The following is a 27,038-nucleotide window of genomic DNA, read 5'->3' as shown; positions in this document are numbered from 1 at the left end:
TTCTCATCGTTGAGTTGCTTTGAGTTGGGGGCAGGGGTGACGAGGGGCTCCTAAAGGTTTTATGGCCAGCTTTGTACATTGAAACGCAGCTCCAGCTGTGTAGCGGATGGGAAGACTCTTGATGGGAAGAGGCCTCACTGAGGATGCTAGCAGGGCCCTTGTCCTGGCACTGGTGTGCATCTGTGGCTTGTTAATACTCCTCTTTTATAGAAACACTAATACTTTTTTTCAAAATATACATCAGCTCTTCTGGTTGAGATGATGGGTTCCCTGGCTTCACAATTCTGTTTGTTAACTTGGGCCTCTGAAAGTCGAGTACTGGTTTCTTGTTTTTACATTTTTAACGGATAGTCACCAATGATTGTAATGTCTTTTCATCTGGCTGTAGTAAATATAAATGGCTGACCAAAATACACTTCTATTTATTTCCTAAAAATGGTAATCTCCTTAGAAAGTCTGGTTTTCATGTCAGATTCCCACCATAATTCTGAGGCAGTTCAGTTGCTCAGTGGTTGGTGATCCTGGAAATTACTCTTCCCACACATCTTCACTGATGCAATCGCTTTGCTGTTGTGTGCTTTTCTTGTAGCTGTGCGGCCCCACTCTGCCCCCGAATACAAGGATGAAACCATGACAGTTTACCAGATCCCCATACACAGTGAGTATGAAAGCCAGGTTTCCCAGGAGGAGGGTGTAGGTCCGAGTAAAGAAAACATGGGTGAACATAGAAACTGAACACTTGCTTTGGGCACCCTGTTTTGTGTTCTGAGCATGATTAGAAACTTCAGCTGAGGAATTAAGGTATGGCCCCTGCCCTTAAGGAGCTTATAATCTTACGGATAAGCACATCTAACTCATGCCTAATGTTAGTGATTTTGCTTTGGAATATTAGATAATCAAGCACTCTCAGTAAATAGATTGCATTTAGGTTTGCACATTCATCGCTTAGAGGTTTTTTCCCACAGGCGTAAGTACCCTCTTTTGATGAGAGGATCATGAAGAGGTTTGCACAGATAGATTTTTTAAAATAAATAATGATTACAGCAACTTACAAGGGGGTTAGAAGCTCCTACAAATTCTGAAGTACCGGGGCCAGATGATGTGGTCTTAGCTTAGGAAAAGAATCAGTCTTGTCCTTGAGCTTGGCTAAAGACATTCTTGTCTGGTTTTACTTACATATAAAGAGAGTACCAAGCAGTAGAGGTATTTCCTTGATAATACTTACTCATGTGATGCTTACCAAGTAGTGCTGATGGGTAACAGACCAGAGCACCCAGCAAAGGCCAGAGAAGTCCAGAACCTGGCGGAGATGAGGCTTATGCTGACTGAAGGCAGAAGGTAGCAGGGAGGGGAGGAATGAGTTGGAGCAATGGCACAGGTGCTCCTAGGCCAGTGCTGTGATGGGCTGATCAGCAGTCCCATTGACTGGCTCGCTCCTCCTGCTCAAATGCCTTCTCACACCTGAGGCCTGCGGTAGCCACCTCCAGCCTCAGTTGCATCCCTTTGTTCATTTCTAGCACCCTGTTCTCCGCTCCATTGCATGTGACAGGTAACTTTCACGTGTCACTTGCGTGATCGATGTTAACATGCTCAGTTTTGCTGACCATCGTTTTTTCAGTGCCCGGCAGCCCTCAATGAATGAACTTATGTTCATCATTGTTGCAGCTGTGCTTTAGCTTCTTAGAGCAGCGAATTTTTTTCCCCTGATCTTGAGCCTTAACTAAATGTAAAACAAGGCTCCCTCTGGAGATAGGTACCCTTTAGGCCTATGTTTTTTAGTGGGAGTCATAATAAATACGCATGTCTACAACTCACATGCTGTTTATATAACACGTTGAGCTGGTACCATGGTCAAGGCTGTGAGCTAAGCAGAAACATAAAGATTAATGGACGTAAGTGCACCCCAGAAACCAGGTAGGAAATTAACTAGTTATTTCCTACTGTATAGTAAAAGGTGTGCTGATTTCATTGGCATTCTGGCATTCCCACATATAAACATCTGGGCCTCGACTCTCCGCTCACCTTGTGCAGTGTGTAATGTGGTGGTGTCTGTACTGACCAGGTGAACAGAGGAGTGGAAAGCACCAACCATGGCAGAGTCCAGAAAGGCCTCTCGGCAGGCTCAGTCCAGAGCGATCTTCAGACTCCGAGTCAAATGAGAATGAGCTGCACCTTCCCCGTGGTAATAGTATAAACAAAACAGAGTGGTGGAAAAGCTCGTGTTTTCTTAATTCTCTGCCTCGTAATGCTTGAAGAGAGTCGTTATTATAAGAAAGCCACGTGTGTAAACAGATACTTCTTCCTGGGCTGCTTATGACTTGGCCCTTGGAGGGAATGAGAAGGGTTGTTGTAAAGGTGGCAGCCTGGAGCTTTAATAACAGCCAGTCCGCAGTTTTGGCCACAGGGTCTGGGTAGGCCCAAAACTGTTCTGTTTTCCCAGAGAACAGGGCCTGACAAACGATTCGTTTTGTATTTTTCATTAATGTAACTTTCATGCAAATTTTCTGTTTAATGTGGAAACTATAACTGCAAAGCCAATGAGATAGTCAGATCAGTGAGAGGATCTGCACCTCTTCTTCCAGAATGACAGCCCACTAGGAAATGGAGTTAAAAGTCCAAGTTTAGATTAACTCAGGAGTTGGGCTGCTTCAGGAGTTTGCTGTCCTTAATAGAAGACCAGCGTTGGCAAAGCTCGGCAGCTCCTCTTTCTGTCCTGAGGTCTTATCTAGTGACTGAGAACTGGCTGACCCCTATATGCTGTCCTTGTTTGGATGGCACTGGGTGAAGACTGATCCCAACATTTTCTCTGCAGGCCTTTGAACTTTTGTGTTATTTCACGTTATATGCGTTATAAAGCACATTACAATATGTTTTTCTCTCTCTTCTGCAGTCCTAGGTGAAATGTGTCATTTAAAAAAAATTTCACTTGCCATTCTAAAGCTTTTCTGGCAAGAGTTTTGTGTTTTTCATTTACCCAAAAAACCTCCGCATAAGTAGGGGGAGAAAAGTCTTCTTGAGTGTATTAGTGTCTTCAGCCTTTGTATTGGGACAGTAGTGTCCATTTAATTTTTATGCGAGGTGAAATTAGGTATCAGGTCGTAATCAGTTTGTGATGTCTTGACAACTTTCACATTTACCTTGTGATAATTAAATGTGTTTTTCTTCAGGTGTTAGCCAGAGAAGAGGGGTAAGGGACCCTTCCCTGGTCGTAGCTTTCATCTGTAAGGTAAGGGAGCTTTTCTCGAGGGCTGTACATGACTGGGGGCTTGGTCAGCAAACTCTGGTGTGCACTTTTTCAATAATTTGAGGGTAGCTGCTCCTGTTACCTGAGACAAGAAGAGATAGCAGATCTTCAAAAAAACTGATGGAAGTCCAGGTGCAGTGGCTCACGCCTGTAACCCCAGCACTTTGGGAGGCCAAGGAAGGTGGATCACTAGGTCAGGAGTTCGAGACCAGCCTGACCAACATGGTGAAACCCTGTCTCTACTAAAAATACAAAAATTAGCTGGGTGTGGTGGTGTGCACCTGTAATCCCAGCTAATTGAGAGGTCAAGGCAAGAGAATCGCTTGAACACAGGAGGAGGTTGCAGTGAGCTGAGACTGCACCATTGCACTGCAGCCTGGGTGACAGAGCAAGACTCCATCTCAAAGAAAAAAAAAAAATTCTATAGAAATGATACTGGCAATGAGCCTGCAACAAGTATCACTACTGACCTTTCATAATTGTCATCACTTGTAGGTTTCAGAGTTTAGATGCCCTGTTTCTCAAAATAACCCCATACTTTTATTTCCTTTTAAATTTTTTTCCAGTGCCCTGTCAGCCTCCATACTTTTTTTTTTTTTTTTTTTTTTTTTTGAGAGTCTGTCTCCATCACCCAGGCTGGAGTGTGCAGTGGCATGATCTTGGCTCACTGCAACCTCCACCTCCTGGGTTCAAGTGATTCTTCTGCCTCAGCCTCCCAAGTACCTAGGATGATAGGTGCATGCCACTACACCCAGCTAATTTTTGTATTTTTAGTAGAGACGGGGTTTCACTATGTTGGCCAAGCTGGTCTCACTCCTGACCTCAGGTGATCCACCCGCCTTGGCCTCCCAAAGTGCTGGGATTACAGGCGTGAAGTACCATGCCTGGTCCATATTCTTTTATATTTGCCAACGATTGGTCCTTTTAGAATTCAGAAATTATTGAAGGCAGCTGTGTTTGTTTTCCTTCAACTCCATCAGGCCTTTATTTGAAGTCAGTTTTAACTCTGTTGTACTTTATTTCATTCCCCTGCAATAGCTAAGGTCTAACATCAGATTGATTGGAATATTAGCTAGCATTCACAAAGGCCTAGATCTGTAACTCTGAAATTGGTCAGATCCCATTAAAAATTTTTGTTACAATAAGCTGTTTGTAAGATCCGACTGGTGGCTTATTTTTAATAGAATTACACATTAAAATTTTATCAATACAGTTCGCAACAAATTTGTCTAAATATGTGAAAAGATTTCATTGCCTTTTTGTGGGATTAGATTATTTTTTAATGTTGATTTTGAAATATATTTGGAATTTTTATCTAAATTCTAAAACCTACAAGTGAAAATAATAATGAAAGTAAGTAGTAATTTTAGTGGCAAGATCATTGCCGGTATCATTTCTGTCGATTTATTTGAATAATGTGATTTATTTGAATAAGTACTATTGTTAACAGGCTTATTACTTGTACGTTTTTGAGTTTTAGAGAGCAAAATCATTTTTTAAAGTTTTAAAAATATTTTTGATAATCTATGTTTATACTGTTTTTTAAATTGTTTTATATGGTAATCTTTAAATCATATTCCTCCTTTTTCCTGAATAGCTAACAGTGAGCATGATGAGAAGTGACAAGCTCACTTTTACACACCCGGGCAGTTGCCCTATTATCAGGCAGCCGTTCCTGGGGGCTGCCAGCTGCCTACCCTGGCTTTTCCATCTCCTTCCTCGCTGTCTTCTGCTGCTTCTGAGGGCTGCTGTCACTGGATTAGCCCGTAACCCCTTTCCCCTCTTGTAATTAATTTGCTGCTCTCAGGTGGGGTTTTGGAAAGCAATAAAGCTGAGCTAGGTCAAGTTCCAGGAGTCTCTTGGCATGAGGACCTGAGAAACTCATCTGATGGAAGACCCTGGCTTTAGGCAGCTGGTGCACTGTTGGGGCATTGTTGGCTGCGTTCTGGCTCTCAGCAGCCTTCCAAATATCTGCATTCCTCAGAGAGGAACATATCTCCATGGGTTGAGTTCAGCTCTAGGGAGATGGGTTTCCCTGCCTTAAGTCTGCAAGTACCTTTTTTTTTCTTTCTTTTTTTTTTTTTCATTTTTTGAGACGGAGTCTTGCTCTGTCGCCCAGGCTGGAGTGCAGTGGTGTGATCTTGGCTCACTGCAACCTCTGCCTCCCGGGGTCAAGCAGTTCTCCTGCCTCAGCCTCCCGAGTAGCTGGGACTACAGGAGCACACCACCACGCCCAGCTAATTTTTGTATTTTTTTAGTAGAGACAAGGTTTCACCATGTTGGCCAGGATGGTCTGGATCTCTTGACGTCCTGATCTGCCTGCCTTGGCCTCCCAAAGTGCTGGGATTACAGGCATGAGCCACCACGCCCAGCCTTTTTTTTGTTTTGTTTTGTTTTGTTTTGAGGTGGAGTCTCGCTCTGTCGCCCAGGCTGGAGTGCGGTGGCACGATCTTGGCTCACTGCAACCACCACCTTCCAGGTTCAAGCGATTCTCCCTAGTCAGCCTCCCAAGTAGCTGGGATTACAGGTGCTTGCCACTACGCCCAGCTAATTTTTTTTGTATTTTTAGTAGAGACAGAGTTTCGCCATGTTGGCCAGTCTGGTCTCAAACTTCTCACCTTAGGTGATCTGCCAGCCTGGACCTCCCAAAGTGCTGGGATTACAGGCGTGAGCCACCACGCCCGGCCATGAGTAACTTTTTAACTTCAGGGAGTTAAAAGAAGATGCACATAGTTGATGAAGATTTATTTTTTTTTATTTTTTATTTTTTTATTTTTATTTATTTTTTTAAATTTATTTTTTATTATTATTATACTTTAAGTTCTAGGGTACATGTGCATAGCGATGCGGGTTTGTTACATATGTATACTTGTGCCATGTTGCTTATTGCTGCACCATCTTCGTCAGCACCGTAATGGTGTTTACATCGAATTATAACTCCCCATGCAATCCCTCCCCCTGCCCCCTCCCCATGATAGGCCCGGTGTGTGATGTTCCCCTTCGAGTCCAAGTGATCTCATTGTTCAGTTCCCACTATGGTGAGAACATCGCGATTGTTTGGTTTTCTGTTCTTGATAGTTTGCTAAGATGATGGTTTAGCTGCATCCATGTCCTACAAAGGACACAAACTCATCCTTTTATGGCTGCATAGTATTCCATGGTGTATATGTGCCACATTTTTTCCTTAATCCAGTCTGTCACTGATGGACATTTGGGTTGATTCCAAGTCTTTGCTATTGTGAATAGTGCCACAATAAACATCGTGTGCATGTGTCTTTATAGCCTTGGCATGATTTATAATCCTTTGGGTATATCCCAGTAATGGGATGGCTACAAGGTCATATGGTACATCTAGTTCTAGATCCTTGAGGAGATAGCCATGCTGTTTTCCATAATGGTTGAACTAGTTTACAATCCCACCAACAGGTGTAAAAAGTGTTTATGTTTCTCCACATCCTCTCCAGCACCTGTTGTTCCCTGACTTTTTAATGATAAGCCATTCTAACTGGTGAGATGGTATCTCATTGTGGTTTTGATTTGCATTTCTCTGATGGCCAGTGATGATGAGCATTTTTTCATGTGTCTGTTGGCTGTATGGATAATGCTTCTTTTGAGAAATGTCTGTTCATATCTTTGCCCACTTTTTGATGGGGTTGTTGTTTCTTATAAGTTGTTTTGGAGTTCTTTGTAGGTTCTGGATATTAGCCTTTCTCAGATGAGAGTAGATTGCAAAATTTTCTCCCATTCTGTGTGGGATTGCCTGTTCACTCTGATGGTAGTTTCTTTTGCTGTGCAGAAGCTCTTTGAAAGCTTAATGAGATCCCATTTGTCAATTTTGGCTTTTGCTGCCGTTGCTTTTTGGTGTTTTAGACATGAGTCTTTGCCCATGCCTATGTCTGAATGGTACTACCTAGGTTTCCTCTGAGTTTTATGGTATTAGGTCTAACATTTAAGTCTCTAATCCATCTTGAATTAATTTTTCATATAAGGGTAGAGAAAGGATCAGTTTCAGCTTTCTACTTATGGCTATACTTTTCCCAGCATCATTTATTAAATAGGGAATCCTTTCCCCATTTCTCTCAGGTTTTGTCAAAGATCAGATGGCTGTAGATGTGTGGTATTATTTCTGAGGACTCTGTTCTGTTCCGTTGGTCTATATCTGTTTGAAATTTTTAAATTGCCATGCTGTTTTGGTTACTGTAGCCTTGTAGTATAGTTGAAGTCAGGTAGTGATGCCTCAGCTTTGTTCTTTTGACTTAGGATTGTCTTGGAGATCTTGAGGGGTCTTTTTGGTTCCATATGAACTTTAAAAGCAGTTTTTCCAATTCTGTGACTCATTGGTAGCTTGATGGGGATGGCATTGAATCTATAAATAACCTTGGAGCAGTATGGCCATTTTCCTGTCTGATTCTTCCTATCCATGAGCATGGTATGTTCTTCCAATTTGTTTTGTGTCCTCTTTTATTTCACTGAGCAGTGGTTTGTAGTTCTCCTTGAAGGGTCCTTTACATCCCTTGTAAGTTGGATTCTAGGTATTTTTATTCTCTTTGAAGCAATTGTGAATGGAAGTTCATTCATGATTTGGTTCTCTGTTTATCTGTTACTGGTGTATAAGAATGCTTGTGATTTTTTGCACATTAGTTTTGTATCCTGAGACTTTGCTAAAGTTGCTTATCAGCTTAAGGAGATTTTGGGCTGAGACAATGGGGTTTCTAAATATACAATCATGTCATCTGCAAAGGTGACAATTTGACTTCTTCTTTTCCTAATGAATACACTTGATTTCTTTCTCTTGCCTGATTGCTTTATCCAGAACTTCCAACTTACTATGTTGAATGAGGTGGTGAGAGAGGGCATCCCTGTCTTGTGCCAGTTTCAAAGAAATTTTTCCAGTTTTTTGCCCATTCAGTATGATATTGGCTGTGGGTTTGTCTAAATAGCTCTTATGATTTTAGTCGTTCCATCAATACGAATTTATTGGCGTTTTTAGCATGAAGGGCTGAATTTTGTCAAAAGCCTTTCTGCATCTATTGAGATAATCATGTGGTTCTTGTCTTTGGTTCTGTTTATATGCTGGATTATGTTTATTGATTTGAATGTTAGACCAGCCTTGCATCTAGGGATGAAGCCCACACTTGTCGTGGTGGATAGCTTTTGATGTGCTGCTGAATCTGGTTTGCCAGTATTTTATTGAGATTTTTGCCGATGTTCATCAGGGATATTGGTCTAAAATTCTCTTTTTCAATTGTGTCTCTGCCAGACTTTGGTATCAGGATGATGTTGGCCTCATAAAATGAGTTAGGGAGGATTCCCTCTTTTTCTATTGATTGGAATAGTTTCAGAAGGAATGGTACCAGCTCCTCCTTATGCCTCTGGTAGAATTCAGCTGTGAATCCATCTGGTCCTGGACTTTTTTTGGTTGGTAGGCTATTAGTGTGCCTCAATTTCAGAGCCTGCTATTGGTCTATTCAGGGGATTCAACTTCTTCCTAGTTTAGTCTTGGAAAGAGTGTAAGTGTCGGTATCCATTTCTTCTAGATTTTTCTAGTTTATTTGCATAGAAGTGTTTATAGTATTCTCTGATGGTAGTTTCTATTTCTGTGGGGTCGGTGGTGATATCCCTTTATCATTTTTTATTGCGTCAATTTGATTCTTCTCTCTTTTCTTCTTTATTAGTCTTGCTAGCGGTCTGTCAATTTTGTTGATCTTTTCAAAAACCAACTCCTGGATTCATTGTTGATTTTTTAGAGGGTTTTGTCTCTATCCTTCAGTTCTGCTCTGATCTTAGTTATTTCTTGCCTTCTGCTAGCTTTTTGAATGCGTTTGCTCTTGCTTCTCTAGTTCTTTTAATTGCGCTGATGTTAGAGTGTCAATTTTAGATCTTTCCAGCTTTCTCTTGTGGGCATTTGTTGCTATAAATTTCCCTCTGCACCTTTAAATGTGTCCCAGAGATTCTGAGGTATGTTTATCTTTGTTCTCATTGGTTTCAAGAACATCTTTATTTCTGCCTTCATTTAGAGTGATGTGCCAGTAGTCATTCAGGAGCAGGTTGTTCCCGGATTTCCATGTAGTTGGCGGTTTGATTGAGTTTCTTAGTCCTGAGTTCGTTTGATTGCACTGTGGTCACAGAGACAGTTTGTTATAATTTCTGTTCTTGTATTTGCTGAGGAGTGCTTTACTTCCAATTGGTTGGTCAGTTTTTGGAATAGAGGTGTGATGTGGTGCTGGGAAGAATGTATGTTCTGTTGATTTGGGATTGAAGTTCTATAGATGTCTATTAGGTCTGCTTGCTGCAGAGCTGAGTTCAATCCCTGGATATCCTTGTTAACTTTCTGTCTCGTTGATCTGTACAATGTTGACAGTGGAGTGTTGAAGTCTCCCATTATTATTATTGTAGGAGTCTAAGTCTCTTGTAAGTCTCTAAGGACTTTGCTTTATGAATCCTAAGATTGCTCTTGTATTGGGTGCATATATATTTAGGATAGTTAGCTCTTCTGTTGAATTGATCCTTTTACCATTATGTAATGGCCTTCTTTGTCTCTTTTGATCTTTGATGGTTTAAAGTCTGTTTTATCAGGGGAACCCCAAGTTGCAACCCCTGCTTTTTTTGTTCTCCATTTGGCAGTAAATCTTCCTCCATCCCTTTATTTTGAGCCTATGTATGTCTCTGCATGTGAGATGGGTCTCCTGAATACAGCAATTTGATGTGACTCTTTATCAGTTTGCCAGTCTGTGTCTTTTAATTGGAGCATTTAGTCCATTTACATTTTAAGGTTAAGATTGTTATGTGTGAACTTGATCCTGCCATTATGAGTATTAACTGGTTATTTTGCTCGTTAGTTGATGCAGTTTCTTCCTAGCCTAAATGGGTCTTTACATTTTGGCATGGTTTTGCAATGGCTGGTACGGTTGTTCCTTTTCCATGTTTAGTGCTTCCTTCAGGGTCTCTTGTAAGGAGAGGCCTGAGTGAATTGAGAAAATCTCTAAGCATTTGCTTATCTGTAAAGGATTTTATTTGCCTTCATATGAAACTTAGTTTGGCTGGATGTAAATTCTGGGTTGAAGAAATTCTTTCTTTAAGAATGTTGAATGTTATTTACTCTTCTGGCAGAGTTCTGCCGAGAGATCTGGTAGTCTGATGGGCTTCCCCTTTGTGGGTAACCGCCCTTTCTCTCTGGCTGCCCTTAAGATTTTTCCTTTCATTTCAACTTTGGTGAATCTGGCAGTGTATGTGTCTTGGAGTTGCTCTTCTCGAGGAGTATCTTTGTAAGCGTTCTCTGTATTTCCTGGATTTGAATGTTGGCCTGCCCTACTAGGTTAGGAAGTTCTCCTGGATGATATCCTGAAAAGTGTTTTTCCAACTTGGTTCCATTTTCCCCTCACTTTCAGGCACCCCAATCAGGCGTAGATTTGGTCTTTTTTACATAATCCCATGCTTCTTGCAGGCTTTGTTCATTTCTTTTCTTCTTTTTTCTTTTGGTTCTCTTCTAAAGCTTCATTTCGTTCATTTTGATCCTCAATAAGCTGATACTCTTTCTTCCAGTTGATCAGGTTGCTGAAGCTTGTGCATTTATCCGCGTATTTCTCGATGTCATGGTTTTCATCTCTTTCATTTCGTTTATGACCTTCTCTGCATTAGTACTCTAGCCATCAGATTCTTCCACTGTTTTTCAAGATTTTAGTTTCTTTAAGCTGGGTATGTAATTTATCCTTTAGCTCTGAAGTTTGATGGACTAAACCTTCTTCTCTCATCTTGTCAAAGTCATTCTCATTAAGCTTTGATCGTTGCTGAGTGAAATGCGCGGCTCCTTTGCGGGGAGATCTTGCAGCTCTTATTTTTGTATTTCAGCTTTTCTGCCCTGCTTTTTCCCCATCTTTATGGTTTACTGCCTGTGGTCTTTGATGATGATGGTGATGTACTGATGGGGTTTTGGTGTGGATGTCCTTCCTGTTTGATAGTTTTCCTTTAACGGTCAGGTCCTCAATGTAGGTCTGTTGGTGCTTGAGGTCCCTCCAGACCCTGTTTGCCTGGGTATCAGCAGCAGAGGCTGCAGAAGTCAGAATATTGCTGAACAGTGTATCTGTCTGATTCTTGCTTTGGAGGCTTCCTCTCGGGGGTGTGCTCCACCCTGTGAGGGAGTGTCAAGTGTCAGACTGCTAGTGCGGGATGTCTCCCAGTTAGGCTACTCAGGGGTCCAGGGGACCCACTTGAGCAGGCAGTCTGTCCCTTCTCAGATCTCGAAAACCTCCGTGTTGGGAGATCCACTGCTCTCTTCAAAGCTGTCAGAGTAGTTTGCGTCTCAGTTGATGAAGATTTAAAGGAGAAAATGAAAATCAAATGTCATTCGGCACTCAAAGGCCTACATGTCATTTCTGACTTTTTTCTGTTACTGTGTGTGAAAAATTTTTTTTTCCTATAAAATGATTATGACATTTTCTGATAGAATTATTGTTTGCCTTTCTAAAATAATAATATATTACGGGTTTTTTTTTTTCTTTTTTTGAGACAGAGTCTCCGTCGCCCAGGCTGGAGTGCAGTGGCGCGATCTCGGCTCACTACAAGCTCCGCCTGCTGGGTTCCTGCCTCAGCCTCCCAAGTAGCTGGGACTATAGGCGCATGCCACCACGCCTGGCTAATTTTTTGTATTTTTAGTAGAGACGGGGTTTCACCGCCTTAGCCAGGACGGTCTTAATCTCCTGACCTCATGATCTACCCGCCTCGGCTTCCCAAAGTGCTGAGATTACAGGCATGAGCTGCTGTGCCTGGCCTATTAGGGATTTTTTATTGTAATTTTTCTCCAAGATAAAAGCAGTGACGTTATATTGCCAAATAATTGAAAAATACAAGACAAATAAAATCATCCATCCTTTTGTTAGCCTATCACTGTCATTGAAATATTATGTTACATGGCAATTTGCTTGCTGGTTGCTGTGTTAGGCAGTGCCCTGGTGACATTCCTTTAGCTATGGAGGAATGTAGAATGACAGAACAGTGTTTCTCCTCGATGATACTTGAAGGATATTTATTAACTTTCATATTGAATTACATTTTATTAAATTTATAATGAGTTAATGCTGGGAAATAAAACACTGATTTAAGTCATTTTGGCTTTTAGTACTAAAGCATTTGACAATAAATGACTTCTTCAGAATATAGTATACCTTCTGAAAGCAATAAAGGTGTTTTAATGAATTGTAAGCAAATAATATTATTTTATTTTTTATTTTTTTGAGATGGACTTTCGCTTTTGTTGCCCAGGCTGGAGTGCAATGGCGCGATCTTGGCTCACTGCAACCTCCGCCTCCGGGGTTCAAGTGATTCTCCTGCCTCAGCCTCCTGAGTTGCTGGGATTACAGGCATGCACCATCATGCCTGGCCAATTTTGTATTTTTAGTAGTGACAGGGTTTCTCCATGTTGGTCAGGCTGGTCTCAAACTCCTCAGGTGATCCTCCCGCCTCAGCCTCTGAAAGTACTGGAATTACAGGCGTGAGCCACTGCGCCCGGCCAGCGTTACTTTTTTTTAATCTGGAAAAATACACTTCTAAAAAAATTGATTAAAACCAAACTTCTTCATTAGCCACTAAAATCACATTTATGTTCTCTTTGCTGCAGCTTCACTTAAAGAGAGGAAGCTTCCTGGTGCTCAAAGCAAAGGAGCTGGGCCTTCCAGTGTGAGTGTGGGGGCGAGGCTTCCTGGGACCCCCTGGGTACACCTTTCCACTTAAGGAAATCCCATTTCACGGAGGCCGTGCCTCTTCATTTCAGTGGGACGGCTGCCATTGCTCCCATCATTGCTGCTGTCAAGGAGGGGAAAAGCATCACTCATGAGGGAAGAGAGGTGAGACGCCTGGTTTTCTTGATGATTCAGCAGTTACAGGTAGGGTCCGGAATGCTGGGCAGATCTGTCTGCTTCAGGCCCTACAGACACCACTTTTGAAGGACATAGAACAGTTTGGACATCACTCAGCTAAGTGACAAAATGGCCTCTTTTATCTGTGTTTGTCCCGCATGTCAACACAGCTGCATTCGAACATTTTTGTAGATTGTCCTTTTAGGATCTGGTCATCCTCCTCCTTAAAGGGTGCATGCTTTCCCTGGTACTTGAGCTCAGGACAGTGTCTAACAACAGACCCCATATGGATGGGCCTGGGGTTTATGGTCCAGAGGAATGTCACCGTATTCTTTGTCAAGATATTTCCTCTGACTTCTAAGGAGATGAGGACCAGTGGCCACAGATTGAAGAAAACCTTAATGCCAAGCCTCCTTTCCTGGCCAGTGTAGGCCTGAAGTGCCTCAGCCTGACAGTTACCTATTTAGGTATCCACAAAGAGACCAGAAGGGTGTTGATGGTGATGTGTAAAGTTGATTTTGTGCTTTGTTTACCTCTCAGCCCGCTGGATAGGATATGTCATGTTAGCAGTTGCGTTGAAGGCAGTTCAGTTTGGTTCCTGAGCTGTGACCGCAGTGGACGGGCTTTTTTGATTTTGCAGATTTTGGCTGAAGAGCTGTGTACTCCTCCAGATCCTGGTGCTGCTTTTGTGGTGGTAGAATGTCCAGATGAAGGCTTCATTCAACCCATCTGTGAGAATGCCACCTTTCAGAGGTAATGAGGGGTCTCTAGGGTGGGAGAAGTGAGAGCTGAAGCACAGCCCAGCATCGACATGGGCATCTTGTGGCAAGAGCCGTGTTTCTGGGAAGGCCCACTGTCTGGGTTTACAGTTCAGAGGCCAGGACTCCTGCCTTAAGTCACTCTTGGTAGTTGGTGGGCTCTGGTGTACACAGCCTCAAAGTGAAATTAGAAAAGGTTGAAAACTAGAAACCACTGAGGACTAGAAATTCAGCTAGAACTCTTACAGCTCTTATACTAGAAGAAATTCTAGAACTTTTTTGAGTTCTAACTAATGCCCAGATTATTTTGAACTGAATTAATTTTCTTCCATTACCTGCATTGAAACAAATGAGGTGAGTCAGAGTGTGTGAGACTGTCGTGGTCAAGAGTCTGTGTTATGGGATGGAACCACAGCTGGGGAATGTCTTTTGGGCCACCAGCCACTCTGTTTTTTGTCCTCCATCAAAGTTATCCAGTTTTGCAGTTCAGCTTTCACCCCAGGTGGAATCATCTTTGACTCACGTATCTGAGTTTGAGTCTTTTCCCTCACTCTTAATGGTTTACTTGTTTTTTTCCTGTTCCTAGTTTGTATCTACCTGGATTTTTTCACTTGTTTTTTTTCTACTTACCACAACAAATCCTTTTGGGCTGCTATACCCCTTCCGAGTCAGAGTGTTAGGAGTTGGTCCGCTTTATTCTCTGTGGGTGAATGTGGGTGCCCTGGTAGCCCGGGCTTTGTATTTTAATCAAGTGTTGGGCAGCAGAGCCCAAAACTCATTTCAGTGAATGAGGTGTTGTTTGAGAGCCATGTGCAGATGCATGGTGATGGTGGGGTAGATAAAAGTAGCTACCGTGTGCATTTCTTTTTAAAGGGAACTGGAGGGAAACGCATCGGCATGTTAGTAAGTGCTCTGTTGTCCAGGTGGTGGAATTTCAGACGTTTTTCATTTTCTGTGCCTGTGTCTCAGGTCCTCTGGAAGACAGACACCAAGGTGGCATTGGAGGTGTAGGAGGTTTATTCGAGGAAATGCTCGTGAGAGGGAAAGGAGAGCGGGAGCAGGAGGAGGCAGGGAGAACCTGGGTCTGGCTTTGCAGGTCAGACCCCTATAAGGAACTGCAGTGCTGAGAAAGGATCAGCCAGGCCGACTGGAAGGCCCAGAGCAGAGCTTGCCAGATAGAGGAACCTCGTGTCCATTGGAAATGGCCCAGCAGCAGGGTCTGCTGTGAGAGCATGGCCTGGGTGTGGAGCCTGTCACCTCACTGCAGTGCCCACAGAGGGCCACACGATGCCCCTCCCTGACTGCATGGTCCCTGTCTTTGTGTGTCCTGAGTCTGCATCACTTTGTAAAGCCCCACTTTTCTGCCCAGGTACCAAGGAAAGGCAGATGCCCCTGTGGCCTTGGTGGTTCACATGGCCCCAGAATCTGTGCTTGCGGACAGCAGGTACCAGCAGTGGATGGAGAGGTATGGAGCCCAGCCCAGCGGCACTTGGGGTAACTCTTCTGGGCAGTGGTGGCTTCCCCTCTCCTCCCCTCTTGCTGTTTCAAACGCTACCTACCCTTCTGCGCCTGCCTAAACTTTCTGTGGGATTCCTGCCTTGCCAGAATTCTAGGCGTCCCAGATCTGTGCCACACTTAGGAAGACAATGCACCGCTAGGTGGCGCAGTGTCCACACGATTCCATTTATTTTACATCCTCCACACTCTTCAGGGTGTCTGAACGAATACTGCCGTTTGGTTGAGGATTCCAGAAGTGAATCCCAAAGAAGAGACTGCAGATATGAAATGACAGCTTCCATTTACTGAATGCCCACTTTGTGGGAGGCAGTGTGTGAAACACCCTTCATTTCACTTCATTTCCTCTAGGGTTGTCCCCAGCAGCCCTGGGAGGTAGATGTTTAGTCACTGGAAGGAGAGGGAGCTTCACTTTTTCCTCAGGACATCGCTGGCCAGGGCCAGGTGGAGGCGTATGAGTTGAGCTCGGGTGCGGGGTGACCTTGGGCTGCTTTTTGGCCCCTGCCTGTGTCTCCCCACATGGCCCCTTTACCTGCCCCTCGCTGCATGGCCTGCTCTCCTGCTGTCTTTTTCATTCCTCAGGGTTGGAGTCCCCTATTTGTATGCCCTGGACATCTTCTTTTTCTTGTTTTTCCTCTCTTTCTTCCCAGCACACCTGAAAGGCAGCTGAGCTAGGGAACGCCGGGCTTTGAGACAGCAGGAGTGGGACCATGTTTGGCCATGTAGTAACACTGTTTGGGGCAAGTCACTGAACTGTTTGAACACCTCATCCACATTACCACTCCCGAGCTCAGCACCACTCCTCGGGGAACTGCTTCCTAACAAACGCTGCAAATGCCGGCTCTGTTTCATTGCAGGTTTGGGCCTGACACCCAGCACTTGGTCCTGAATGAGAACTGTGCCTCAGTTCACAACCTTCGCAGCTACAAGATTCAAACCCAGCTCAACCTCATCCACCCAGACATCTTCCCCCTGCTCACCAGTTTCCCCCGTAAGGTAGTGTGTCAGACCGGCCCCTCGTCGGCCCAGCTCTCACCCCCTCTCTTTCTCTCCATGAATGCATTTTGTCTCTTTCAGAAGGAGGGCCCCACCCTCAGCGTGCCCGTGGTTCAGGGTGAATGCCTCCTCAAGTACCAGCTCCGTCCCAGGAGGGAGTGGCAGAGGTCTGTGCCATCTTGAACTAATGGAATCGTCTCAGTCGGGTTGGGAAACATTTCTGTAAATAGCCACATAGTAAATGTTTCAGGAGGCTCTCCAGACCATATGGTCTCTGTTGCAACTATTCAACTCCGCTTTGAGCACAAAAGAGCCACGGACAATAAGCTAATGAATGGGCTTGGCTGTGTGCCAGTGCGAATTTATTTAGAAAAGCAGCCTACTCCAGGCTGGGTTGAGGTGGGCGGATTGCGGCCAGTAGTTCTCCTTTTCTAAAACTGCCTTGCATGGAAATAGCAGTGATAGAGCTCATGTGTTTCACAGTATAGAAAATAAGAAACGTATGATGAACAAAGTTACCCATAATCCTGTGGCCCAGAGATAATGGTTGATAACATTTTTTTTTTTTTTTTGATTTGTGTGTGTGGGTTTATGGCCTGACAGTCTTTTCCTGTGTCACTAAATAGTCTTAAGTAACAAGATTTTTATTGGTATTCCAAATAGGGATGTTTGCTCATTTGGGATGTTTCCAATTTTTTGCTGTTTTAATGAAACAATAAATGTCTTATATATAAATCTTTGATGGGAAGTCTGTTCCCTTCAAGTCATTCCTAAATGTGGGATTACTGGCCCAGAGTGTGACACTTGTTAAGGTACTTAATAAATGTAAAATGCCATCTTGAAAGCCTCTTTCAGTACACTCCAACCAGGAAAGTGAACAGCCTTACTGCCCCACATCTTAATTGTAACTTATTTTCTTTTTGAGACGGAGTTTCACTCTTGTTGCCTAGGCTGAAGTGCAATGGTGTGATCTCAGCTCACTGCGACCTCTGCCTCCCAGGTTCAAGCAATTCTCTTGCCCCAGCCTCCCGAGTAGCTGGCATTACAGGCGCCTGCCACCACGCCTGGTTAATTTTTTGTAATTTCAGCAGAGACGGAGTTTCACCATGTTGGCCAGGCTGGTCTCGAACTCCTGACCTCAGGTGATGCACCTGCCTCGGCCTCCCAAAGTGCTGGGATTACAGACATGAGCCACCACGCCCGGCCTGTTTTAATTTTTAAAGATCTGAACCTTGATTTTAAGTTGCCTGCCCACTCCACAGTGTTTGTATTAGAATAGAGCATGTGCTGGATTATGACTGGATGCTGTGTGCTGTTGAGGTCGGATACTTGGGGCCCTTTAAGAGACTGTAGTAGCAAGACTCGGGCCCACAGTGACATCACGGGGTTAAAGAACCTGGTGTCCATTTGTCAGCATCTGCACAGGCTCTTAACACACAGCAGCGATTCCCAGCCCTAGCCGACATTCACATTTACCTCATGCTTGTGAAAAATAATGCATAGGGCCTGCCCCAGACCCAGTGAATTGGATCTTGAAAGTTAGGCTTGGGACTTACAAGCCCCCAGATGATTTTAATGCTCTGCCAGGTTGAAGAGCCACCTGTCCAAGAAGTTGTCACTCCATGTGATCTGGGGCTTGCTAGGAAAGTGAGATCTCAGTGTAGAGCTGCTGAATTGGCTTCTGCATTTTGCCAAGGTTCCTGGATGTGAACATGAGTTTCAGAGTCACTCCTCTAGGGACTCTGCTTCTCAGCTGGGACCATTCACCCCTTCGAGGACGTTTGGCAATGTCTGGAAACATTTTTGGTTGTCACAGCCTAGGAAGTAGAGGTTGGGGTCCTGCACCAGGACAGCAGCACTGGCCACAGAGAAAGAAGAAAGCATCTTGCCCTGAGCATCAGTAGTGACTGGCCCTGAAGCAGAGCGAGGCAGCATCCAAAAGGCGGTGGAGCAGAACTGCCCCAGATCCTAGTCACTTACCCTTCAGTGTTGATCGGAAGGAACTTCCTGCAGATTGTCCCCCTGAATTTATTCTGGACATCCACGTTAGGGTCTGCTGAGGCCATATACGCCGTCCGTCACCTGAGATGCTTCTCTCTCCCCCCTGCAGGGATGCCATTATTACTTGCAATCCTCAGGAATTCATAGACGAGGCGCTGCAGCTTCCCAACTTCCAGGAGAGCGTGCAGGAGTGCAGGCGGAGTGCACAGGACGGCCCAGCCCCAGCAGGTGAGTGGGAGCCCGCAGAGCAGCCTTTCTTTCCTGGGCTCTGCCCCCTCCTGCTGTTTTCACAGCATTGAGTAGAGTGCTGGCGGGGCGCATTCTAACCTGGCTTTTCAGTTTAATCCAGGGCTTCTCTACTTTGGCTCTATGTTAGAATTATGGCCATTAGAGGAGGGGGCTTTGTGGAGTTTAAGAATCCCAATTCCTGGCTGGGCGTGGTGGCTGACGCCTGTAATCCCAGCACTTTGGGAGGCCGAGGCGGGAAGATCATGAGGTCAGGAGATCGAGACCATCCTGGCTAACATGGTGAAAGCCTGTCTCTACTAAAAATACAAAAAATGGCCGGGCGCGGTGGCTCAAGCCTGTAATCCCAGCACTTTGGGAGGCCGAGGCGGGTGGATCACGAGGTCAGGAGATCGAGACCATCCTGGCTAACATGGTGAAACCCCGTCTCTACTAAAAATACAAAAAACTAGCCGGGCGTGGTGGCGGGCGCCTGTAGTCTCAGCTACTCAGGAGGCTGAGGCGGGAGAATGGCGTGAACCCGGGAGGCGGAGCTTGCAGTGAGCTGAGATCATGCCACTGCACTCCAGCCTGGGAGCACAGCGAGACTCCGTCTCAAAAAAAAAAAAAAAAAAAAAAAACAAACAAAAAAATTAGCTTTTTTTGTGTGTTGTGTTGTGGCTGGCGCCTGTAGTCCCAGCTACTTGGGAGGCTGAGGCAGGAGAATGGTGTGAACCCAGGAGGCGGAGCTTGCAGTGAACCAAGATCGTGCCACTGCACTCCACCCTGGGCAATAGAGCGAGACTCCGTCTCAAAAAAAAAAAAGAATCCCAATTCCACCCAATCAGAGCATTTGGCGATGGCACCCCAGCATTCTTGACAAGACATGCATTGAGTGAAACAGTTTAGTGAGCGCCTGTGGAAAGAGCTTTGAACAGGGACTTGGCTGGCAGGGATCTCGTCCTGGCTTTGTGGATGCACATCCCTGGAGGATCTTGGCCACGTCACTCAACTGAGGTTGAGGGCCGGGCACAGGCTTTGGAACCATCGGGTCTCCCTGGATTTGAATCCTGACCCTGCCTCTTACCATCTTCACTGGAAACCTGGGCCTCTGAGTCTGTTTCTCCCTTGTGAAGCAGAGCATTTCCTACCTGATAGAACTGGAAGGATGAGACCGAAATGCATGGTCTTGCAGTAAGAGCTGGATGCAAGGCACACACTGCTCTCTTGAAATAAATGACAATTCCCAGCATAAAGAAATGTCATTTTTTAAATGTAAAAGAATGACAGAAATTCTTTTGAAGAAGTGACTAGAGAATTTATTTGTTCTTCTTCTCAGCCCTTTGGTGACAAATAGCCAGTGGGTCCCACACTGGTGTGAAGTCCTTTGTGTGGGGGTGGTTGCCAGGGGCCTGCCAGTCCCCTTCCTGGGAAGCTGGACGGAACTGTGTTGCTTACCCATCTGTCTTAGTGTGTTTTTTATTATTATAAAAGAATATGTGAGACTGGGTAATTTATCAAGAAAAGAGGTTTATTTAGTTCGTGGTTCTGCAAGGTCACGGCCCTAGCTCCCAGTGACGGTTTTCACACTGTGCCGTAACATGGCAGAAGAGGGCAAGTAGGAAGTGGACGCTTGTGAAGTTGGGAACACCTGGGCCGCACCCTGGCTTTATAACAACCGCCTCCTCCGGGAACAAATCCATTCCCTTGAGAAGTACTCCAGTCTCCTGAGAGCCAGTACTTAACTACTGCAGCTCCAAGCCACTCAGGAGGATCCGTCCCCGTAGCCCAAACACCTCCCACTAGGCCCCGCCTCCCAACACCGCCACACTGGGGAGCACATTTCCACATGAGGTTTGGGGACAAACCAATGATACTCAAAGCGTTGCACCTTCTCAGGGCTGCATGCTGGCTCCCTTTTGACCCCAAGGAACGGATTGTTTCACATGGATTTTTTCACAGAGAAAAGAAGTCAGTACCCAGAAATCGTCTTCCTTGGAACAGGGTCTGCCATCCCGATGAAGATTCGAAATGTCAGTGCCACACTTGTCAACATAAGGTATGCTGCTCTCCCAGGAAGCAGCCTTCCATCAAAGGCGTGTTTCCTTTTTAAACAAAAGTCCTGCTGCACTCACCAGTCGATTTGAAAATGCAGCGGTATCAAGCCCTGTCACTTGTCATGTCGCCTGGAGTGTCTAGGAGAGGAGCGTGGCCTTACTGCATTTTATAGCCTCAGTAGCAATGTTTTTACCCTGGGAATCACCACAGTTCATCCCATGATGTCTTTTAATAAAAATAGCTGATATTACTGTGTGCACTACACCTAAGAAATCATCTCGTTTAATTTTTACATTAATCCTATGAAGTGGTGAGTAACTACCCATTTTGTTGAGGGGTGAACCGATGCTCAGAGAGGTGACTTGCTGTAGTTCCTACAGCTGGTAAGTGGGGCATCTGAAGTTTGAGCGGGGACTTGGGGTCTGGATTGCTACCTGGTATTGTCCCCCAGCTATCTGTTGCTAGTATGTTAAAAAGCTTTAGGGTTCTGCACATTTGTGTTCAGCTCCTTTATTGGATTCCCCTTGACATGTTTTTTAGTTGATTCTCTTGGGTTTGCCTGGGGTCATTTATCAGCAGAGAGATTAGTCAAACGCGTTGTGAAATGTACATGTTACCTCTGCAGATAGTATGTGAAGAAAATAAGATTGTGCATTAGTAGGTTTGTTTTTAAATTTTGCTTTGTCATCTTAGATGCTAGTGATGGATGAGAAACAAGCAAATAGTGCATTAAATACATACAGCAGTGACGAGATGTGCCCTGACATCAGAAATACACTATCTGGGGGTGTGTTTCTCTGTGGACGAGGACATGCAATAAAGCAGCTTGGAGTGAGCCAGCCTCTCCCAGGGGCTGAGATCCTGGGGGAAGAAGGGCTTTTAAAGTTGCTGACCTGACCCCCCTGCAAGTGGCTTTTGAACCGGCTGAAGCTAATGGGAAGGTGCTATTGCCACCTTGTGTCCCAACTCCCTTTTCCCCGGAAGGTCATGTCTCAGCACTGAGGCTTCTCTCTGCAAAACGGGTGCAGCCCTCTCCATCTTCCTGGCTCCTCCCAGAGAAGGAAGAAGGCCAGAGTGGGTCAGCACTCTCTCTGCCTTGGAGCAGAGCTTCTGAAATGCACTGCACATCAGAATAGCCCAAGAAGCTTGTCAGAATCCAAGCTCCCAGAGCCCTGCCTAAAACCAAGTCAGAAACCCTGAGTGACACCTGGGAGTCTGCGTTAACTAGCTCCCTGAATGAAGCACCTGCAGCCCGCCCGGCCCCAGGTGTCTTTGAGGAAATGAACTGAGGAAACCCCGACCGCATGCAAAGGGGGAAAAGTCCGACGGCAGCTGGACCTAGAAACAGTCTCATATGGCCCAGTGTCTGTCCTGGTATTCTCAAGAGAGGCTGTGGCCACAGTCAGTCTGTGTAGTCAGATTTATTGTTAGGACTAAATGCTTTAAGCCTCCTATAAACTTTTTTTTTTTTTTTGATGCCCAGCCTTTGTGTAAGTATACTTGAAAGGGTTTCAGGGTTCCATGTATAATCCTTTGCTGTAAACAGGATGACACGTAAAATTACCTTTACGGTTCAATTAATTGGCTTTTATATTAGCTCCTCAAAGAAAAGCACGAGAGCCAGACATTTCTACAGCTGCTTCCTGGTCTTGTCCAAAGCAGACATCAGCCTCTGAACTGTCGGCAGCCCTCCCAGTGGCGGTGACTCTCTTGCTCTTCTCTTCTGTAGCCCCGACACATCTCTGCTACTGGACTGTGGTGAGGGCACGTTTGGGCAGCTGTACCGTCATTATGGAGACCAGGTGGACCGGGTCCTGGGCAGCCTGGCTGCCGTGTTTGTGTCCCACCTGCACGCAGATCACCACACGGTGAGTGTTGGGCTGGACCACAAAGCTGGAGCCTGGAGGAGGCACTGCCACACTGAGTTGGCCCTTTGGCCGCATCTTTTCCTCTGCTTCCCTAACTTGCCCAAGCTTTTGTTACTCATCTCTAGCTAGAAAATGGTCTTTTACAAAACTCAACGTAGTCCTTCTGTGCCACAGGAATGTCTTCTCTCTCTATTTAGTTCCTTTCCTGCAGCAGGACAGCTTTGGGTTTACCCAGCCTTGAATTTTGAATCTCACACGGCCTGCTCAGAGGAAGCTTTGGCCAGATGCCGGAAGTGTGGCTATGAGACCCTCACCTTGGTCTCCTGGGGTGCTGGGCCCTGGGCCATTGCCCTCTTCCCAATACGGGTCCCATTGCTTTCTGCCTATGACATTTCAGGGTCATGGCGCAGGGGGCTTAGCATGTGCCACCCCCACTGTGGCCGTGTTGGAGACTGGTGGGTGACATAGGACTGGCAACTCCTGCAAGAGGGAGGGCTGCAGACCCTAACCCGAAGGAGATCATCCTCGGGCCTGGCTAATGCATGTTTCCTGTTTCCTTGCCAGGGCTTGCTAAATATCTTGCTGCAGAGAGAACGAGCCTTGGTAAGTGCGGCACTTCATCGACGTTTTGAGTTCCAGTGGTTTACACATCATCCGCCACACCTCTTGGCCTCCAGCGTTTATTGAGATGTTCCATCGTTGAGTCAACACTTGGATTTTTTGTTTCAGGCGTCTTTGGGAAAGCCATTTCACCCTTTGCTGGTGGTTGCCCCCACCCAGCTCAAAGCCTGGCTCCAGCAGTACCACAACCAGTGCCAGGAGGTCCTGTACCACGTCAGGTGAGCATCCAGGGCAGCCTGGCCCCTGGGTTGTTGCTTGTTTCCACCTCCTTCAGAAGCTCAAGGTTGACACTGGGGTAGTTACCACTATCCCCCAGGAGCCTTGCCCTTGACATTGTCCCAGAAGGCAGAAGCAGGAGAGAAGTGCTCTGGCTGAAGGACAGAAACCATTAGATAGTTCCCACATCATGCTTATTTTCTTAGAAGCATTTCTTCCCAGTCCTCATTTGAGTTCTGAGCTGCTTTCTAAACATTGACCAGCTTTTCTTCATGAGAGTTCCAGAGCCAAGCACCCAAATAGTGGCTAGCACAGAGACTGTCCAGACCAGGTGTGTGGCCAGCGGGAGGTGGCGCCATCCTCACCCCAAGGGGAAGGAGTCCCCTCTGCTGGAGTCGCCCGTGGCCTGTGCTGCCTGAGCTGGAGGCGGTATTCACCTGCTGGGTCTCTCCCAGTGGCCCAGAGGCTTGGGTTTGGCTCTTTGTATTTGACAGCTGTTTCTTCATCTTAGGGACTATGATTTCAATCATGTTTCTACCTAAGAATGGTTTTGGGGTTCTGCAGCCAAAGACTTAAACTTTGGTTCCAGATGTCCAAGAAATGTTTTAAATGTTGTGTCTTTTTACAGTATGATTCCTGCCAAATACCTTCAGGTAGGGGCTGAGATCTCCAGTCCTGCAGTGGAAAGATTGATCAGTTCGCTGTTGGGAACATGTGATTTGGAAGAGGTAAGGGGCACCACCGCAGGCATCGTGGGGGCGAGATGGGGAGCAGAGCTGCAGAGCCCTCCAGCCCCGCCCTTTTAGTTTCAGACCTGTCTGGTGCGGCACTGCAGGCATGCGTTTGGCTGTGCGCTGGTGCACACCTCTGGCTGGAAAGTGGTCTATTCCGGGGACACCATGCCCTGTGAGGCTCTGGTCCGGATGGGTGAGTAGAGGAAGAAGCCAGCCACCGTGAGGTTGCTCTGGGGTTTGTGTCGCTGGAGGTGAATGCAGCTGAGTTTGTGGGGAAACAGCAGCAGAGGCAGGAGACTCAAGTCCCTGCCCTCAGAGTCTCTGGTTGTCATCCTAATAGGCAGACCCAGGGCCAGGGGAGCCGAGTGTTGAGACCAGGAAACAGCACGTGACTGAGGCCTGTGTGCTGTTCTTGCAGAGAACTCCGCCCTGATCCTTGTGCTTTTTCTCCAGGGAAAGATGCCACCCTCCTGATACATGAAGCCACCCTGGAAGATGGTTTGGAAGAGGAAGCAGTGGAAAAGACACACAGGTAGCAAAGGCCGGTTAGTCCTTGTCCCCCATATCCTCCCCCTCCCCTACTATGTGACACTGAGCAGCCATCATTTGTGTCTCCACTGATGTGGTGCTGCCCTGCTTCCTATCAAGGGCTATGGGGGCTTCCTTGACCTATGGCAATGCTCACAGGCCCTTGGCCTTTATTTTTGCACAATTTTCTAGGCAAGGTTCTAGAGTGAGGCACAGTTTTTTGAAAGCATTTAGAAATAGCTGAATAAACTCTAAACCACGTCAGAGAATTGCCAGGGGAAGGTGGGGGCTGGGGGACTGAATCTTGGGCTGTTAATTTCGACGAAAGAGTGCATTACCCCAGGTGGGCCCTGTGCTTTCTCTTTGGGTGCCCTCATAGACAGATTTGGCAGAGGGTGGGCTTCATTCAGGGGAGTGTGTGTAGGCTCTGGCCCTCAGGGGAGATTGTGCTGGCTACAGAGGTGCTCATTAAGAAAACCCACCAGCTTCCCCAGGTACCCTGGCAGTTGACTGCCAGGGTCTGTGCCACTCTTTGCAGTCTTGCACTTGGGTTCAGCTTCAGTCTGCTCTGTCCTTTGCCCGCAGCACAACGTCCCAAGCCATCCGTGTGGGGATGCGGATGAACGCGGAGTTCATCATGCTGAACCACTTCAGCCAGCGCTACGCCAAGGTCCCCCTCTTTAGCCCCGACTTCAACGAGAAAGTGGGAATTGCCTTTGACCACATGAAGGTCTGTATGTCACGTGGGCAGCACGGGGCGGGGACGGGGCAGGGAGACGGGATTCTACACACTGAGTAGGACAGTCAGCTGGAGTTAGCTTTCTTCTTTGGGGCCACCGTGGGAAAAGGGTATCTACCCGTCACTAACCAGGTCGAACCACGCTGGGTTTGCTGGTGAGACCCACCTCCTGCAGGGGCCAGCTAGTCTTCAGTCTCAGTCCACTGGAAATTTCTGAAGAGTCTTTTCAGGCCTGGACTGCTCACATAGTCATGGCATTTGAGCCTCAGCACAGACCTGTGAGACAGGTGGTTGCCTCTTGTGAGTGGGAAAGCCAGGCCTGAGCTTTGGCCTTCCAGAATGAAGGGGCGGGGCCCGAACCAGGCCTCCTTTTTCAGGAGCTTGACTTTGAGAGCATCTGGACTGCTTTCCCTTCCCTCTCCGGAGGCCCTTAGCCAGACCTGGGGAGACTCTGTCCCTTCTTTAGAGGGCTCCCTCCATGCCATGCTTTTTTCCATTTCAACTGTGACCTGTTGGCTTGTGCGTAAGGAGGGGGCGTTGGCGCTGCTGTGTGAGCGCATGACTGCATCTCTCCCAGCTCCTGTCCCCACCTCTGCCCCTCTGAGGCATGTCCTTGTCTTCTATTGTGTCTTCTAGGTCTCCTTTGGAGACTTTCCAACAGTGCCCAAGCTGATTCCCCCACTGAAAGCCCTGTTTGCTGGTGACATTGAGGAGATGGAGGAGCGCAGGGAGAAGCGGGAGCTGCGGCAGGTGCGGGCGGCCCTCCTGTCCAGGGCTCTGACAGACGACCTGGAGGATGGGGAGCCCCAGCAGAAACGGGCCCACACAGAGGAGCCACAGAGCAAGAAGGTCAGAGCCCAGTGAAGATCTGGGAGTGACCCTGAACTCTGACGGCTGTGTGTCTTCTGCCCCACGCACGCACCCGTATCTGCCCTCCTTGCTGGTAGAAGCTGAAGAGCACGGTCCACGCAGGAGGCAGCTCAGGATAGGTGGTGTGGAGTTGTGCCGAGGCTTGGACTCCCAGATAAGCACTAGTTTATAGACGCCTCTTAGGACTGGTGCCTGGCACAGCCGTGGAACAGGAGGCTGCTACACGGAAGCAAGCAAATGAACTAATTTCACTTCAAGGCAGTATTTAAAGAAGTCATGGAAACAGACGGCAGCACCTTTCCTCTCATCCAGCAAAGTGATTCCCTGCACGCCAGAGACAAGCAGAGTCGCAGGAACACTGGGTCTAAGTGTCCGAGACTCAACGAAAATAGTATTTCAGCTGCAATAAAGATTGAGTTTGGAATTGTGAGTTCTTTTGCTTCCTCCTGCTGCTGCTACAGAGCAGGGTCTGCTGGGCACCGCCTTGGAGAAGGCTCTCTCTGTTGCAGCGTGGCAGCTGCCTGGTACCCGGCTGGCTTGGAAGTCATCCCCCATCGTAGTGAGCACCTCTGGAACCTGTCCTGAGAGAGCCACCCTCGTTCGCCAAGTAAGTCTTTTGACAGAACTCAAGCTGTGCCAGCTCACAGCAGGGCGTGCTTCCCCTATCAGTGAGAGCCTGGCCGGGCTAGTGTCAGTGGTCAGGGAAATGCAAGTCTTCTGCTTGTTCTGGGTAAAAGTGGAGACAATAGATTTGCTCTGTTGCTTCCATACTGAGAGTGAGGATCACTTTGCCCTTGAAGGTTTTGAGAAATGG

The 27,038-nt window shown here is 46.4% G+C and overlaps 1 protein-coding gene across 4 annotated transcripts in view; it reads left to right on the top strand.

The window, feature by feature from the left end:
* Nucleotides 1–26,648, top strand: part of ELAC2 (elaC ribonuclease Z 2) — a 30,943-nt gene extending 4,295 nt beyond the window's left edge. For 2 of the 4 annotated variants that reach the window (XM_009189701.4, XM_009189703.2), the window contains exons 6-23: nucleotides 590–658; nucleotides 2,063–2,182; nucleotides 3,168–3,226; nucleotides 12,858–12,916; nucleotides 13,011–13,083; nucleotides 13,736–13,848; nucleotides 15,223–15,318; nucleotides 16,226–16,531; nucleotides 18,475–18,593; nucleotides 20,553–20,649; nucleotides 22,378–22,516; nucleotides 23,081–23,119; nucleotides 23,246–23,355; nucleotides 23,982–24,081; nucleotides 24,160–24,280; nucleotides 24,541–24,619; nucleotides 25,201–25,345; nucleotides 25,991–26,648. In XM_009189701.4, coding sequence (XP_009187965.2) covers nucleotides 590–658; nucleotides 2,063–2,182; nucleotides 3,168–3,226; nucleotides 12,858–12,916; nucleotides 13,011–13,083; nucleotides 13,736–13,848; nucleotides 15,223–15,318; nucleotides 16,226–16,531; nucleotides 18,475–18,593; nucleotides 20,553–20,649; nucleotides 22,378–22,516; nucleotides 23,081–23,119; nucleotides 23,246–23,355; nucleotides 23,982–24,081; nucleotides 24,160–24,280; nucleotides 24,541–24,619; nucleotides 25,201–25,345; nucleotides 25,991–26,218 — 2,072 coding nt within the window. In that variant the 3' untranslated portion in view covers nucleotides 26,219–26,648. The remainder of the gene's footprint in view (nucleotides 1–589; nucleotides 659–2,062; nucleotides 2,183–3,167; nucleotides 3,227–12,857; nucleotides 12,917–13,010; nucleotides 13,084–13,735; nucleotides 13,849–15,222; nucleotides 15,319–16,225; nucleotides 16,532–18,474; nucleotides 18,594–20,552; nucleotides 20,650–22,377; nucleotides 22,517–23,080; nucleotides 23,120–23,245; nucleotides 23,356–23,981; nucleotides 24,082–24,159; nucleotides 24,281–24,540; nucleotides 24,620–25,200; nucleotides 25,346–25,990) is intronic. The other 2 variants (XM_009189702.4, XM_003912363.5) reach the window with 2 other exon arrangements.
* Nucleotides 26,649–27,038: the final 390 nt, after the last annotated feature.

Source organism: Papio anubis, chromosome 17 (genome assembly GCF_008728515.1).
Source record: "Papio anubis isolate 15944 chromosome 17, Panubis1.0, whole genome shotgun sequence".
NCBI classification, from domain to species: domain Eukaryota; kingdom Metazoa; phylum Chordata; class Mammalia; order Primates; family Cercopithecidae; genus Papio; species Papio anubis.
The sequence above is the reverse complement of the archived record's forward strand: the minus strand, read 5'-3'. Positions and strand labels throughout refer to the sequence as shown.